General features: G+C 39.0%; 1 protein-coding gene across 1 annotated transcript; it reads right to left on the bottom strand.

Annotated features, from left to right (window-relative positions):
- Window positions 1-280: 280 nt before the first annotated feature.
- Window positions 281-9,279, bottom strand: LOC136205263 (uracil-DNA glycosylase, mitochondrial). The gene is made up of 6 exons (XM_065995785.1): window positions 8,981-9,279; window positions 8,525-8,907; window positions 6,946-6,976; window positions 4,906-5,041; window positions 1,868-1,951; window positions 281-766 (listed from the first exon to the last, which is right to left on the bottom strand). The coding sequence occupies exons 1-6, from the start codon at window positions 9,207-9,209 to the stop codon at window positions 700-702; spliced, it is 930 nt and encodes a 309-aa protein (XP_065851857.1). The 5' UTR covers window positions 9,210-9,279; the 3' UTR covers window positions 281-699.
- Window positions 9,280-13,299: the final 4,020 nt, after the last annotated feature.

The following is a 13,299-nucleotide window of genomic DNA, read 5'->3' as shown; positions in this document are numbered from 1 at the left end:
TTGAGGAAATCCCAACGCCACACAGAAATTTAGCTTAATCCATATCTATCCCGATAACACTCTGTTACGTAGGACTTGGAAAGTTAATCATATTACTTTAAGCAATTTCAAGAGATTAATCTGTCGTCTTCAAAGTTGGAGGGGTCCTAGACAAACAATTTTGGAGGGCTAGGATTTATTAGGCCATATTTCATTCTTAACCTTCCATCAGAAATTGACTAGTAAAAAGAAATTGATGCTCATATTAAAAAGAAATTACATAAAAAATAAAAGCAGAAAAAATAAAAAGCTAATGATGATTACATAAAAATTGGATCTTTGCGTCAGCAGAATGAAGGGGCTCTAGCAAAAATAAAAGCAAAATACCAATGTTGCACGGAAACTTTTTTCATTAGCGCGTTTCGTATCCGTTTCTGTTTCGGTTTCTTTTCACTTTCCATTACCATTTCCTAGTTATAATTTTTTAGAAATAACGTTTCCATTTCCGTGCAACATATCAAAATACATCAAAAACGCTGCAACCAAAAGAGAGTACTGCACTGTTTTTCACAGAACCCTATTGAAATCTATCTTCTAGTTAGCCCAGAAAATGCATGCATACATGAACAGAGCCCCTAACTCTGCATTTTCACTAGAAGATTCTAAAGTATCATATGATTAAACCATACACAAAATAAATACCAGAAGCAAATTGTTCAATCAGAGCTGCCAATCTATTGGAGGAGTTCCCTGTTGCTCCAAAAGCTTGTTTGCGCGTGAAAAATGCCTGGTCAAATCATGCACAATGATATAGTTACTGAATTGTAGGACTGTCAATCTCTAACATGGCAACACAATTTACAAAGGTAATCCATCTGACACGACCTGTTTTACATGATTATCATTATTGTTGCATTTATAGTGTATATAATCACGATTATAACATAATTAACCCATTTTGACACTCCTAACTGAATTGGTACTGGATTGTTAATGAGGCTAGTTCGCAAACTATTCGAGCTCAGCTCGGTCAAAGCTCGATACAAATGGGTTCGAGCTCGGATCGGCTCGAAAGCTGGCAGACAGACTCGATTATTTTTTAGTTACTATATATATTTCATTAATATTTAATTCAAATCATAAAATTAATGACCATGGACAACAAAAAATGAGTAATTAGTCCGAACTCTAACTCTCAACTAGTTACGACTCACAAGGCTCATAAAAAAACACTTAACAGATGTTTTAGGAATTTGACTAGTCCGGAAATTAGGAATTTAAAATTCAAAATGCAAACTCTAAAAACTAATTAGCTTTTTCCTCCCCAAGTTCTCTCTCTAATCTCTCATCCACACTAATAGCACTAAGAACGACTGTTCATATGCAACCACGCCGGTAACAAGATCATTTGTGATCTGTGAGTTTGTCTCCAGCCACCAATAACAGTTACTCTTCTCGGAGCTCGGCCATGAAAGGTGATTTTTTTTAATAGTTTAAACTCATGTGTAGTATGTAATGGGGATTTTTTTTGCGCAACGGTAAACGTTGTTGTCGTGTGACCGAGAGGTCATGAGGTTCGAGTCTTAGAAGCGGCCTCTTGCCAAAAAAATTAGCACGGGAAGGCTTTCCCCCAATACATCCTTGTGGTGGGACCCCTCCCTGGACCCTCGCTTAGCGGAGACGCGTAGTGCACCAGGCCACCTTTTTTATACTACTTATTATATGCATGTATTGTAAAGCTCAATCAAGCTCAGCTCGAAACATTAACAAACCAATACCAAACCTACCTAGATTCGGTATCGGTTCGTTAACACCCTTAATTTGTACTTTGATTATCTTGAAGCATATAATTATGGAAGTGGATTATTGTACAGAAAGTAAGACAAACCTGCAGCCAAAGAAGCCTCTGTTTGCAGATAGACCTGAAGGATGTGCTGCCTTCAAAATGTGATGCTTCGTTTCATCAATTAGCCTGCACAACACCGTTTGTATTAGCATATCAAGTCATAACCCATATAAAAGACGAAAAATTGGCTGACATTCTCCTACATTTGTTCATCACTTAACCTGAGTTTTATTCACATCATCTATAAGAAATCTCATTGTCGCTTGGGACGACTCTAGGACGACCTTTCAACGTGCTTGGAATCTGACCTATTTTCTCATCGAGCGAAGGGTACGAAATAAATCAGATTGAGGGCCCCTTCTGAGGGGGTCTGAACCATTAGTGAGATACCACTCTGGACCATAGGTATAGGAAGTTTTCAATTTCTTGTTGCCCTGAGTGACACGGCTATATACTTGAAGAAGTTTAGACTTTGGGTGTAACATAAGCAGCCTATATTAAACAAGAACTATTATACAAAACAATCCTCATACTGAATGTTGCTGATAGGAGGTTGCTTTGTGGTATGTCCTGGCCTCAAGGCTTTGTTTTAGAAAATGGCTCGTCTTTCGACTCAAAATTACACCATATGAGACACGGGTATGCCGGGGACATGCCAAATATATATAAGTAATTAATTCATCAGAAAGAAACATTTAACCCCTCTTTTGATTTTGATTTCTTTTTTTATTAGTATTTTATTTTTGCATATATTAACCCCTCTTTTTTGTAAAATTATTAAAAGATACCTATATATTCTACTTAATTAACTTAGAATCAATGTCCCGTCTGCCCCCGACAGGCTGGATTAAGGTTAACACCGACGGGGCTGCTGAGGGTGCTCCTGGCATCGCTGGCACTGGGGGGATTTTGGGGGGATTTTAAAAAACAGAAGAGGTTTTTTAACGGGCTGTTTCGCCTTTCCCATTGCCGATTCTTATGCTCATACGGCTGAGCTGATGGCGATTGTCTTTGCTATTGAAGCTGCCTGGGAAAGAGGTTGGCACAATTTGTGGATTGAATCTGACTCGGCATATGCGGTTAAGTTGCTAAGTGAAAAATCTATTGCGGTTCCATGGAGGATTAAGCAAGAATGGTTAAGCTGCTTATCACGTTGTTCGTCTATGAACTGCAGAATCACTCATATCTTCAGGGAAGGTAATCAAGCTGCGCATCGTCTTTCCTGTTTTGGCAAATCTGCGTCAGCACTCCACTGGTGGCACTCTGCACCTTATTTTTGCCAATTTCATGTTTTCGATGACCTTTGTAATGTTGCTCATATTCGTTTCCTTTAATTTTCTCCCCCTTCTGTAATTTTCTTTTTTTATTAATAATATTCAGAGTTGGTTAAGTGCGTTAGGGGTGCCAACATAGTTGGGATGTCTAACCTCTTAATCACGTCCCAATCTTTCATTAAAAAAAAAAAAAAAAAAAAAAAAAACTTAGAATCAATGTCCCCAAAGTGTCCCTGAAGTGTCCCCATTAAAAAAAGAAAAGAAAAGGAGGGGGCACTTATTTTCAACTGTCGGGGTGCATGTCCCCGGAGTGTCTGACATTCGTACATGGGTGCATGTCCCCGACATTAATTCGGTGCTTCCTACGTTTGTACAATTGTGTTTTTGTAGCCATAAATTTGTATATTGATGGCATGTGAGTTTCTGCAATCAACTCTATGGATTAGTTCGCAATAGATAATCATCCATCCACAGAAACTCTATGCTCTCCATGATTAACTCCTTAGATTTTTAGTGGAATCAAGAGGGCACACACTTTCACTTTAACAAAATAGAAAATCCATAGAAAAAACAAGTTGCCTGATATATGCTTGAAAGTTATTCATCACCCAATTAATTTCCCATATGGTTGGAATAATGTAGTGAAACCTAAACCTAGAAAATTCATAGGAATAAACAAGCCAGATTTGAAAAGATTGTGTAAAAATTACAAGGGTTGAAAGTTGTTACTTTACTTTGAAGGATTTATTGCACAGAAAGTAAAAGTACACTGGAACTCCGGCCAGGAAATATCAAATTTGGGAAACATAAAAACAATTAATAGAAAGCTATGAACTTCCTAAAATGAGGACATTTTTTTTTATATTTTGTCAAGTCTAGGAAGCACCGACATGGGTGTCAGGGATTAATATAAGATCTACGATTGGGCCTTAACTATCAGCTTGAGCTTTTAGTTAAATGGTTCTATGACATGGTATCAGAGCCTCTTGGACCAAACGGTCGAGGGTTTTGTTTATATATGTGTGTTATCATTCCAGAACTAATTTTTAAGTACGATGTAAAACTTCTCAAAATTAAGCTAAATTTGGACTACAAAAACAAGATTGAGTTGTTTTGAACAAAATTAGAAAATGTATGGCCTATATATTTCTTCATATTTAAGATTCCTAACATGTAAAAGAAAATTGTGTATAATCAAATGAAATCACCAATTTATAACAATTCCTAATTTATCAAATCTCCAATCAAATTAAAGTTATCAATTTCCAATTTATCAAATCCCCAATCAAAATTAAAGGTATCAATCCCCAATTTATGAACCAATTTGTCAAATCCCCAATCAAACAAGTTATAGAGAAAGATGAGAAAAAGTAAAAAAAAAAAAAAAAAAAAAACTAAATAGACAAACAAATTACAAAGAAAGAGGGAGATAAAGTAAAAAAAATTAACTACAGGTCTGCTTTGTAAATTTGGCCCAGGCCTAACTTTTGGGTTTTCTTTTTCAACTTTTCCATATCCATACACTCATCAGCTTTTCCAGATTCAGATTCAGCACATCTTTGTAAAAAAAAAAAAATTGAGACAGGGGGGGCGGAACCACCACTGGCCAGGGTGGTTCCAGCGGCCGGGGGGCCTGGGCCCCCAGGCTCCGCCCCTGCTTTGATCTCTTATATGGTTTTTCCTCTTATATATTGATTGCATAAGGGGGAGAGGGAGAAATCAATGAAAAATGGTTCTATTTCATTCAACAACTGATACAATCGGAATAAAAATCTGCACAAAACTAGATGTAAGAAATCACTTCACCTGGATTTCTCTTGGGCAGATCTCCCCCAAAGGAGAAAGACAACTCCTTCCTTCTTTTGTGAAATAGTTTTGATAACAGAATCAGTAAAGTGCTCCCATCCTCTTTTAGCATGAGAGTTTGCTTGATTACTCCTAACTGAATAAAGCAAAGACAACAAATTGTAAATTGCAGAAGAGAATTCCTAAAACAATCATTAACAAGACTATTGATCCAGATGTGATAACAGCATGTAAGACTTCAGACTATTTTTGATGGACAATTCTAGTTAGTAGCAATTCTGCGTTTTCCATTTTGTGTCTGTGTCTATTTCCGTTTGTAGGCTATTTTATGGAGGTTATGTTTTAGAAACATAGTTATTAAAGGTGCGCCTATGGCGCATGGCGCACCAGGCGCAGGCCTTAGCGCCATGGCAGCCCCATGGCGAGGCGCAACTGCCATGGCGCGCACCTGGTGCGCCATTTTGCGCCAAGAGGCAGTTGCCAAAGGCGCGCCTTGGCAGTTATGGGCTGTTTTTTGGAATTTTTGGCATTTATTTTTGTATATCTGGAATGGAACACGTGTTCTATTAACAAAAAGTATTAAAAAGAAGAGAGATTATACGTTTTAACTAACTAGAAGATGAAGAGACTCTTTGAAGAGGAAGAGACAGAGTCATTTGAAGAGTGAGAAACAGAGTCATTTTATTTATGCTTAAGATATTTTCATGATTTAGTATTCATTGCATTTTTATGTTAGTTTTATAGTTTTATAATTTTTATTTTTGTAAGTGCGCCTTGTCTCGCTATGGCGCGCGCCATGCGCCAAGGCTCCAGGACCCCTTGCGCCTTAGTGTGTCATGCGCCTTTAATAACTATGTTTAGAAATAACGTTTCCTGTATCCGTTTCCATGTCCATGTCTGTTTCTGTGTCCGTGTCCGTGTCCGTGTTCGTTTCCGTGCAACATAGTTGACATATATATAGTTGGGTTTCCTAGATGGTTTGCCCATGAATATAATAGATCTGTTAGAGTGTGGAAAAGCTCTGCAACTAAGAGAAGTAAAACAACATGACTGAAACTTCACCACTTCTCTTAACATAAGATCCAAATGATGTAGAATGATGAGGAACGAAGCACAACGCAGATGAATTTGATAAGTCCTAAAGTTCCATTCAAAACACTCTTTAAACAGAAGTGAAGAACTGTGATGTAAAGTTAGTCAGTCTGCTCAAGAACTAACTTGCATTCGACCCAATCGAGTTTGGGGAGCTTGTCGCTAGTCTGGGACTTGACTGGACGGATGGGTGTGTGCCTAGGCACTATACTAGTGTGGGAGCTGATCCCGCTTCCATGGTGAGCCCATGGGAGGGCAAAAACCAGTGAGCGTGGGTATTTATAATTTATAGACTAAAAACCGATTCTAGTGTGACACAAGGATTGAAATGTTAGGAAGTCCTACTGTAACTTACCAACAAATATCTACTGCAGTTTCTTTCCTAATTTTATCTGAAAAAAATATCAGACATCATCAAAGTTGTATCAAATAAACTTCAAGGAAAAAATGGTCACTTACAAAGAAGTCCCAATTTAACAAAAGTTGCTTCCCGCCAACTTCACAAATATCTACCCATGCTTATCCAGAAGCAAATTTCAAATTATGTGATAAAAAGATCTTAGCTTGTTCCTTAGGGACTACAGCACATTAGACTAGAAGAACTCGGAAATTTTCATGTTGAACCTTGGTGAACTTCTTCAGTTAACCCAAAAAAGCAAATTGAAGAAGATAAAAGGAAATTGAAAACCTTCTCATACTATTCAGTTAATACAAGCATCACATGGCTCATATTTTGGAGTGGCAACCTATGTTGCACGGAAACACTTCATTAGTGTTTCCTCATTTCGTTTTTGTTTCAGTTTCTTTACTGTTTTCATTACCGATTCCTAGCTATATTTTTTTAGAAATAACGGGTGTCCGTTTCTGTTTCCGTTTCAAGCCATCCAACAACTGGAAAATCATTCAAACGTCACAGATCATCAATTTAGGGAATAATGAAGATCATACCTGTAAGGACAGTATTGAGCAATAAAACACCCTGAAATTCCACAAGCAAAAAAGATAATTATCAGTATACCTCCTCAGAAAGAACCAGCAACATAAAAATGCAGATGTTTTTCTTAGCAAAGAACCTAAATAGCTGAACATATTCAAGAATACAACTACTTATCCTCCTACCATGAGCAGAGGTCAATGTGGAAGGTTCAAGGAGTGCTAATTTCTGATACGAAAACACGATTTTACAAAGACAATCCAACCGGCACGACACAAATGACACTAAAATCATTCTTCTAACATTTGAGTCATATATAACCATATGGAACATATATATGAGAGAACACGATTTTGACACAAAACACGAAATTGACACCTCTATCTATGAACTTAAACAAACTTAAAAAAAGCTTCTGATCACCAAAAGAATTACTATGATCACAACCAAGGAGATAATAAACTGTTTCCAGACAACATATCAAGCAGCATTTAACCATGACAACTTATTTCTCACTATGTACCATGTCAACTGTTAAAAGAAAACATATTTTGAGATTCTACTTCCTCCTTTGCATAAGGAAATAAAGAACAGAAATATAAGCCAAAACAACATTTGAAGACAAATTTTGAATTGCTATAGCTCTGAGCGGGTTAAATGCACCAATGATCGCTGAACTTATATGGTTGTCTCAAAATGATCACTCAACTTTAATTTGTCTCAATAAAATCAATCAACTTTCAGTTTTGTCTCTATTAGGTCACTACGGCGATTTCAGTGATTAAAAGGGACGAGAATGATGACATGAGTTGCACGTCAGCATTAGGAGTTCTTATATTAAGCTCTTTCCTGTCACTTGGAAAACCCTCGATTCATATTTGAACACGTGTACACGGCTTAATAATTAAAATAGTGAGGCCTCTTATAATATGTGTGATTCCATATTACACATGGAAAAATATGCATGGAAGGTCCTCCATTTGACATGGAGAACCGAGTGCTTCTAATAATTTCACCAACATTAGTCAACGAAACGACACACGACATCCACTTGTCAGTTTTTTATGGAAAAAAAGATTAGTTTTTTTCATAAAAATAAACTACATTTGACAGTCACGTGTCATTTCAATTAGAAATCTTGAGTTAATTCATGCTCATATGTCACCTATGGCATCATTCCGATGCATTTTAACCACTAAAATCATCGGAGCCACCTAATTAAGATAAAATTCAAAGTTGAGTAATTTTATTGAGACAAGTTAAAATTGAGTGATCAACAATTTTGAGACAATCGTTTAAGTTCAGTATCTTGAGTTAACTCGTGCTCACATGTCAGCTATGGCATCATTCCGATACATTTTAACCACTAAAAATGGTCGGAACCAACTAATTGAGACAAAATTCAAAGTTGAGTAATTTTATGTAGACAAATTAAAGTTGAGCAACCATTTTCAGACGATGGTTTAAGTTCAGTCACCAACTGTACATTTAACCCAGCTCTGAGCCAACAAAACAACAAAGACATATTGCAAAAAAAAAGAGAAGAAATTACCTAGGATAATAAAAAGATTACATAAAGAATGTAAAGTAAACCTGAAGAGCCCATCCTTCAAGATTTCCATGAGATGGAATAGAACAGCCAAGGTCTTGCTTAAGTTCCTTAAAAATATTACCAAGGCTAGAAGGCGCTTTAACACCATTAGGAACAGAGAAGGAAAGGCCCATAGCTTGACCAACGCCATGGTAAGGATCCTGTCCAATAATTACAGCCTTTACACTGTCAAAAGGAGTGGAGTTTAGAGCATTGAAGATTAAATGTTGGGGTGGAAAAATGGGTACAGTGCCGCAACTAATCTCCGATTCAAGAAATTTGCAGAGAGTTTTAGCATATGATTTCTGCAACTCTCCGGGAAGTGCTTCCACCCAAGTTTCCTCCACCAATAGCTCCTCCAATTTCACATATCCCAACCCTTCAGCTGAAGATAAAGAAACCCTAAAAATTCTGAAACTTCGAAAAGGGGATTGAAGCATAGAAAGAAGGCAACTTACTTTTGGAATTTGAAATCAATTGAAGACAGAGATTGAGATTGCGCTTGGATTTGGCTCGCAGCTTGTTGATTTGAATGCGGGAAATCTGATCAGGAGAAAGGGCGGCAGAGGAAGAATCAGCAGTGGCGGTAAAGATTGGAAGGGATTTAGGACTCGTTGAAGGAGATGACGAAGAGAATTTGAAGCGCTTGGCTGGCTGTAAGAAATCTCTGATTGTCTTGGAAGCCATTGTTGTGAATTTGGCGGGAAATGGCTAAACCAATTCATCTCACTTGCCTTTATATTCCATCTAAATTCGAGAAATAAAGATTTTTAGATTTAAAAAAGGCTTAATAGTCAAAGCTTGTCCCGAAAGCTGAGTCACTCGAAAAAAAAAAAATACTTATGCAAAATACCCTAATGTAATGTTTAATGTGAAAGTAATTTTATCCAAACGTTGATAGTTAGAGCAATTTTATCTATAATATTGGCAGTTAAGAGCAATTTTATTCCTAACGTTCGCAAATTGATCAACTTCAGATGTTATTATAAAACATATATGTTTTTTCTTTATTATTCACCAATTGCTTAGTTGATCAACTTCATATATTATTATAAAACACATATAAAAAAGATAGGAGTCATACAACTTTAGTCTTGAGAGAGCTTTTCGGATCTGGAGCAATGGCGAAGGCAAAGGAACGAGAGAGAGATCGGGTGAGGGTGAGGGATCGTTCAGTGGAGAGGGTGGCGACGGGGGGTCTGGGGGGCCGTTTCTGGGCGGACAGGGAAGGTCGGGCGGCTGGTAAGGGGGGTGCCGGGGTGACTGGCGCAGACGGGGATTCATCAGGTGGAGGGAGGCGATCTGCGGAATCCGCTTGGGGGATCGTGCCGGATCAGAAGAGGCAGGGGAGCAGGCGATGGTGGAGGGAGACGCGGGCCGGTAGGGGCCGGTTGATGGTAGGGCGAGTGTAGGCGAGTGCCTCCTTGTGGCTAGGGAAGAGGGCGCTGGCGGAGGGGGGAGATCTGGGGCAGGGGGGAGATGTTGGCGAGGAGAACCGTGTAGCTGGGATAGGGGGCGCCGGCGGAGGGAGAATCTTGGGGGCAGGCAGTGCCGATCTTCGCCTTGAGGGTGTGTCCGCTGCCCAGGCTGCCCTGACTGCCTCGGCCCAGGCTGCCTCTGCCCAGGCTGTCCAGGCTGCCCAGGCAGCGGCCACGAGCCGTGTTAGCCCTTCTCCGGCCTTGGCCGACGGGGGTAATCAGGGGATGGGGAATGTGGTGCAAATCCAGTCCAAATCTATTTTAAATTTGGGTTCTAGGATGGTTGAGGATGCATTAAACAAAAATTCAAACGAGCATGGCTTGGGGAAAAACTCATGGAGGGATACAGTCATGGAATGGTCGAGGAGGAACCTATGGTTAATGAGAAAATTATGGAGGATGATTCGGAGGAGGTCTATTCTGATTCTGATGAAGAGGATGGTGAACAGGATGATCCGTTATGCCCCGTGATTCAGCTATCCTCGGCTGAAAAACGGGCCCTCAGGTCTAAATGAAAGTTATCTTTAATAGTGATTGTGCTTGGTAAAAGGATTAGTTTTAATTATTTCGCTCAAAGAATCCAGACACAGTGGGCTAAAAAAGGGAAAGTCACCATTACTGACTTAGAAAATGACTATTATGTTATTAAATTTACTAGAGTGAAGGATTTTAATGCTGTGATTAATGGTGGCCCATATATTATTTCTAACCATGTTCTGGCATTAAGGCCATGGGTACCTAATTTTAATCCTCATGACTGTTCAGTAAATAGGATTCTTACTTGGGTAAAGTTCACCATGTAGATAAAACTACCATTGGGGCAGTTAGAGGTAAGTTTGCCAGAGTCTGCATTGATATCGATATAGCTAAACCCCTTTTGTCTAAATTCTGTGTTCAGAATATGGTTTACTATATTGAGTATGAAGGTATTCATAATATTTGTTATGAATGCGGTATGTTTGGTCATACTTATGAAGGGTGTCCTAGAAGGGAGAAGCTGGTCGAAGAGGTTACGGTTGCCAATAAGGAGAGGGAAGAGGGGATTCAAGGCGAATGGAGGAACTTTGGCCCCTGGATGGTGGCCAAAAGATCGGGAAGACGAAGGACTCGTGCAACTATTGTTCAAAATAGTCCTCCTGATATTAGTAAGGAGAAAAATCTTCTTCAGAGCATCACTGAAAGAAGGGAGAGGCCCCCGAATAAGAAAGTTTTTTCTGGAGATGAATCGGTCCCCAGGTCAGGTTCTAGATTTGGGGTCCTGTCTATTGAGGATGCTCATGAATCGGATCATTCTAACGAGCATTTGGAGCTAAGCATGTCAGGGTTAGAATCTGCTGAGCCGACGACCAATAATGTGGACTCTGTTAACCCTCTATTTGAGTCCAAAGTTGATGGTCGAGGGAGTTCCCAGAATCATGCACCACTTGTGAAGAAGATGCATAATGAGGTTAGTATCCCGAAATCCTTTGTTGATAACTTAAATGGGAAAGCTATGGGGGTCAATAAAATGAATATGAAAAAACCTAAGGGTAATCAGAAAATGAACCAAAATTCTTTGGATATTTGGGATAAAAGGGAGCCTACTGGGACCTCTTCAAGGCTCTCAGGAGCCCCGAACAAGTATATGGTTTAGGGTGTGGGGCCTGTGGTCAGTAGTCTACCTTTTTGATGGATTTGTTTATGTGGAATGTTAGAGGAGCGGCTAGCAAGGCTACCCGTATCCATGTTAAAGACTTAGTTAAACAATTTAACCCTTCTTGTTTTGCTTTGATGGAAACCAAGATCAGTGGAAGTAAAGCTGATGAGGTGGTTAGAAAGTTTAGAAATTGGAATTCTCTCAGATCGGAGGCTACTAGTCGGGCTGGTGGGATTTGGCTGTTCTGGAAGCCAGATCGTGTTCAGATTGACATTATCAGTATGGATAAACAATTTATTCATAGCAAGTTAGTTTATCCTGGTAATAAACCCTTTTTTATTACCTTTGTTTATGTTGATCCTATCATAACCAATCGAAAAAGGTTGTGGGAGGTTCTGTATAATATGAGTACGAGTATTGTGGATGCTTGGTTTGTGGCTGGGGATTTTAATGATATTAGTCTTATGAGTGACCAAAGAGGTGGTGGGAACCACTATGTGAATCGGTGTCTCAACCATAAGCAGAATATGGATCTGTGTGGGCTTTCGGATCTGGGAGCAGCAGGTCATAGATTTACTTGGAAACGTAATAGCACGTTTGTTCGTTTGGATAAAGTTTATGCTAATATTGAGGCTATTGGTAGATTTCCTGAAGCAAATGTGCTTAATCTCCCTTTTCGTCACTCGGATCACTGTCCTATTTTAGTCAGAATTATTAGAAGTCATCGCCCTAAAGGGGACAGACCTTTTAGGTACTAGATGGCCTGGGAATCTCACCCTGAGTTTAAAAACTTTGTTCAAGATAATTGGCAACCTCACTCCAATGTTTTACGTGTTGCTGAGGGGTTTAGGAGAAATGTGGTGGGATGGAACAAAAACATCTTTGGTCACATTATCAAAACAAAGAATAAACTTTTAAATATAATCGAAGGGATTCAATGTAATTTGGAAATTAGATTTGATCATAGTCTGAATGGTCTTCTTATATCCCTCCAGAAAGAATTCGAAGCTGTTCTGAGGCAGGAGGAGTTACTTTGGTTTCAGAAATCTAGGAAGGCTTGGATTAAAGATGGAGATCGCAATACCAGATTTTTCCACCTTTCTACTATTATTAGAAGGCAGAGGAACCAGATTGATGCTATTAAAGATCCGAATGGTGATTGGGTTTATGAAGATGAGGATATTCGTCGTTTGGCCCTGGATTGTTATAAAGACTTATTCAAAGAGGAGAGTGTGGATCTGGATAAAGCTTTTTCTAGGACTACGTTCCCCAGGTTGAGTAGTGATTTGATTCTGGAAGCTTTCCATCCTATTGACCATAAAGAGATTGATCAGGCTTTCTCGAGTATTGGTGCTACCAAAGCTCCTGGGATTGATGGTCTTCCTGTAGGATTTTACCATAAACATTGGGATACTGTAAAGGAAGGTATTTATAGTTTTATTAAAGGGGTTTTCTCTGGTTCCGAGGATATTAGGCTTGTGAATAAAACTCTCATTGTCTTGATTCCTAAAGTGGAGAAACTGTCCTCCTTTTTACAAATGAGGCCTATTAGTCTTTGTAATGTGTTGTACAAAGCTATCACCAAAATGGTGGCTAATAGACTCCGGAGTATTCTTCCAGATATTATTAGTCAGAATCAAGGCAGTTTTGTTCCTGGGAGACA

Source organism: Euphorbia lathyris, chromosome 9 (genome assembly GCF_963576675.1).
Source record: "Euphorbia lathyris chromosome 9, ddEupLath1.1, whole genome shotgun sequence".
Taxonomy (NCBI): Eukaryota; Viridiplantae; Streptophyta; class Magnoliopsida; order Malpighiales; family Euphorbiaceae; genus Euphorbia; species Euphorbia lathyris.
The sequence above is the reverse complement of the archived record's forward strand: the minus strand, read 5'-3'. Positions and strand labels throughout refer to the sequence as shown.

Bases quoted from the DNA above. Each gene is read 5' to 3' on its own strand.
- LOC136205263 (XM_065995785.1), bottom strand. From the start codon at position 9,209: ATGGCTTCCAAGACAATCAGAGATTTCTTACAGCCAGCCAAGCGCTTC. The intron at 8,908-8,980 runs GTAAGTTGCCTT...CTTTATCTTCAG, and splicing joins ATTGATTTCAAATTCCAAAA to CTGAAGGGTTGGGATATGTG. The intron at 5,042-6,945 runs GTATGATCTTCA...TGCTTTATTCAG, and splicing joins GCTCAATACTGTCCTTACAG to TTAGGAGTAATCAAGCAAAC.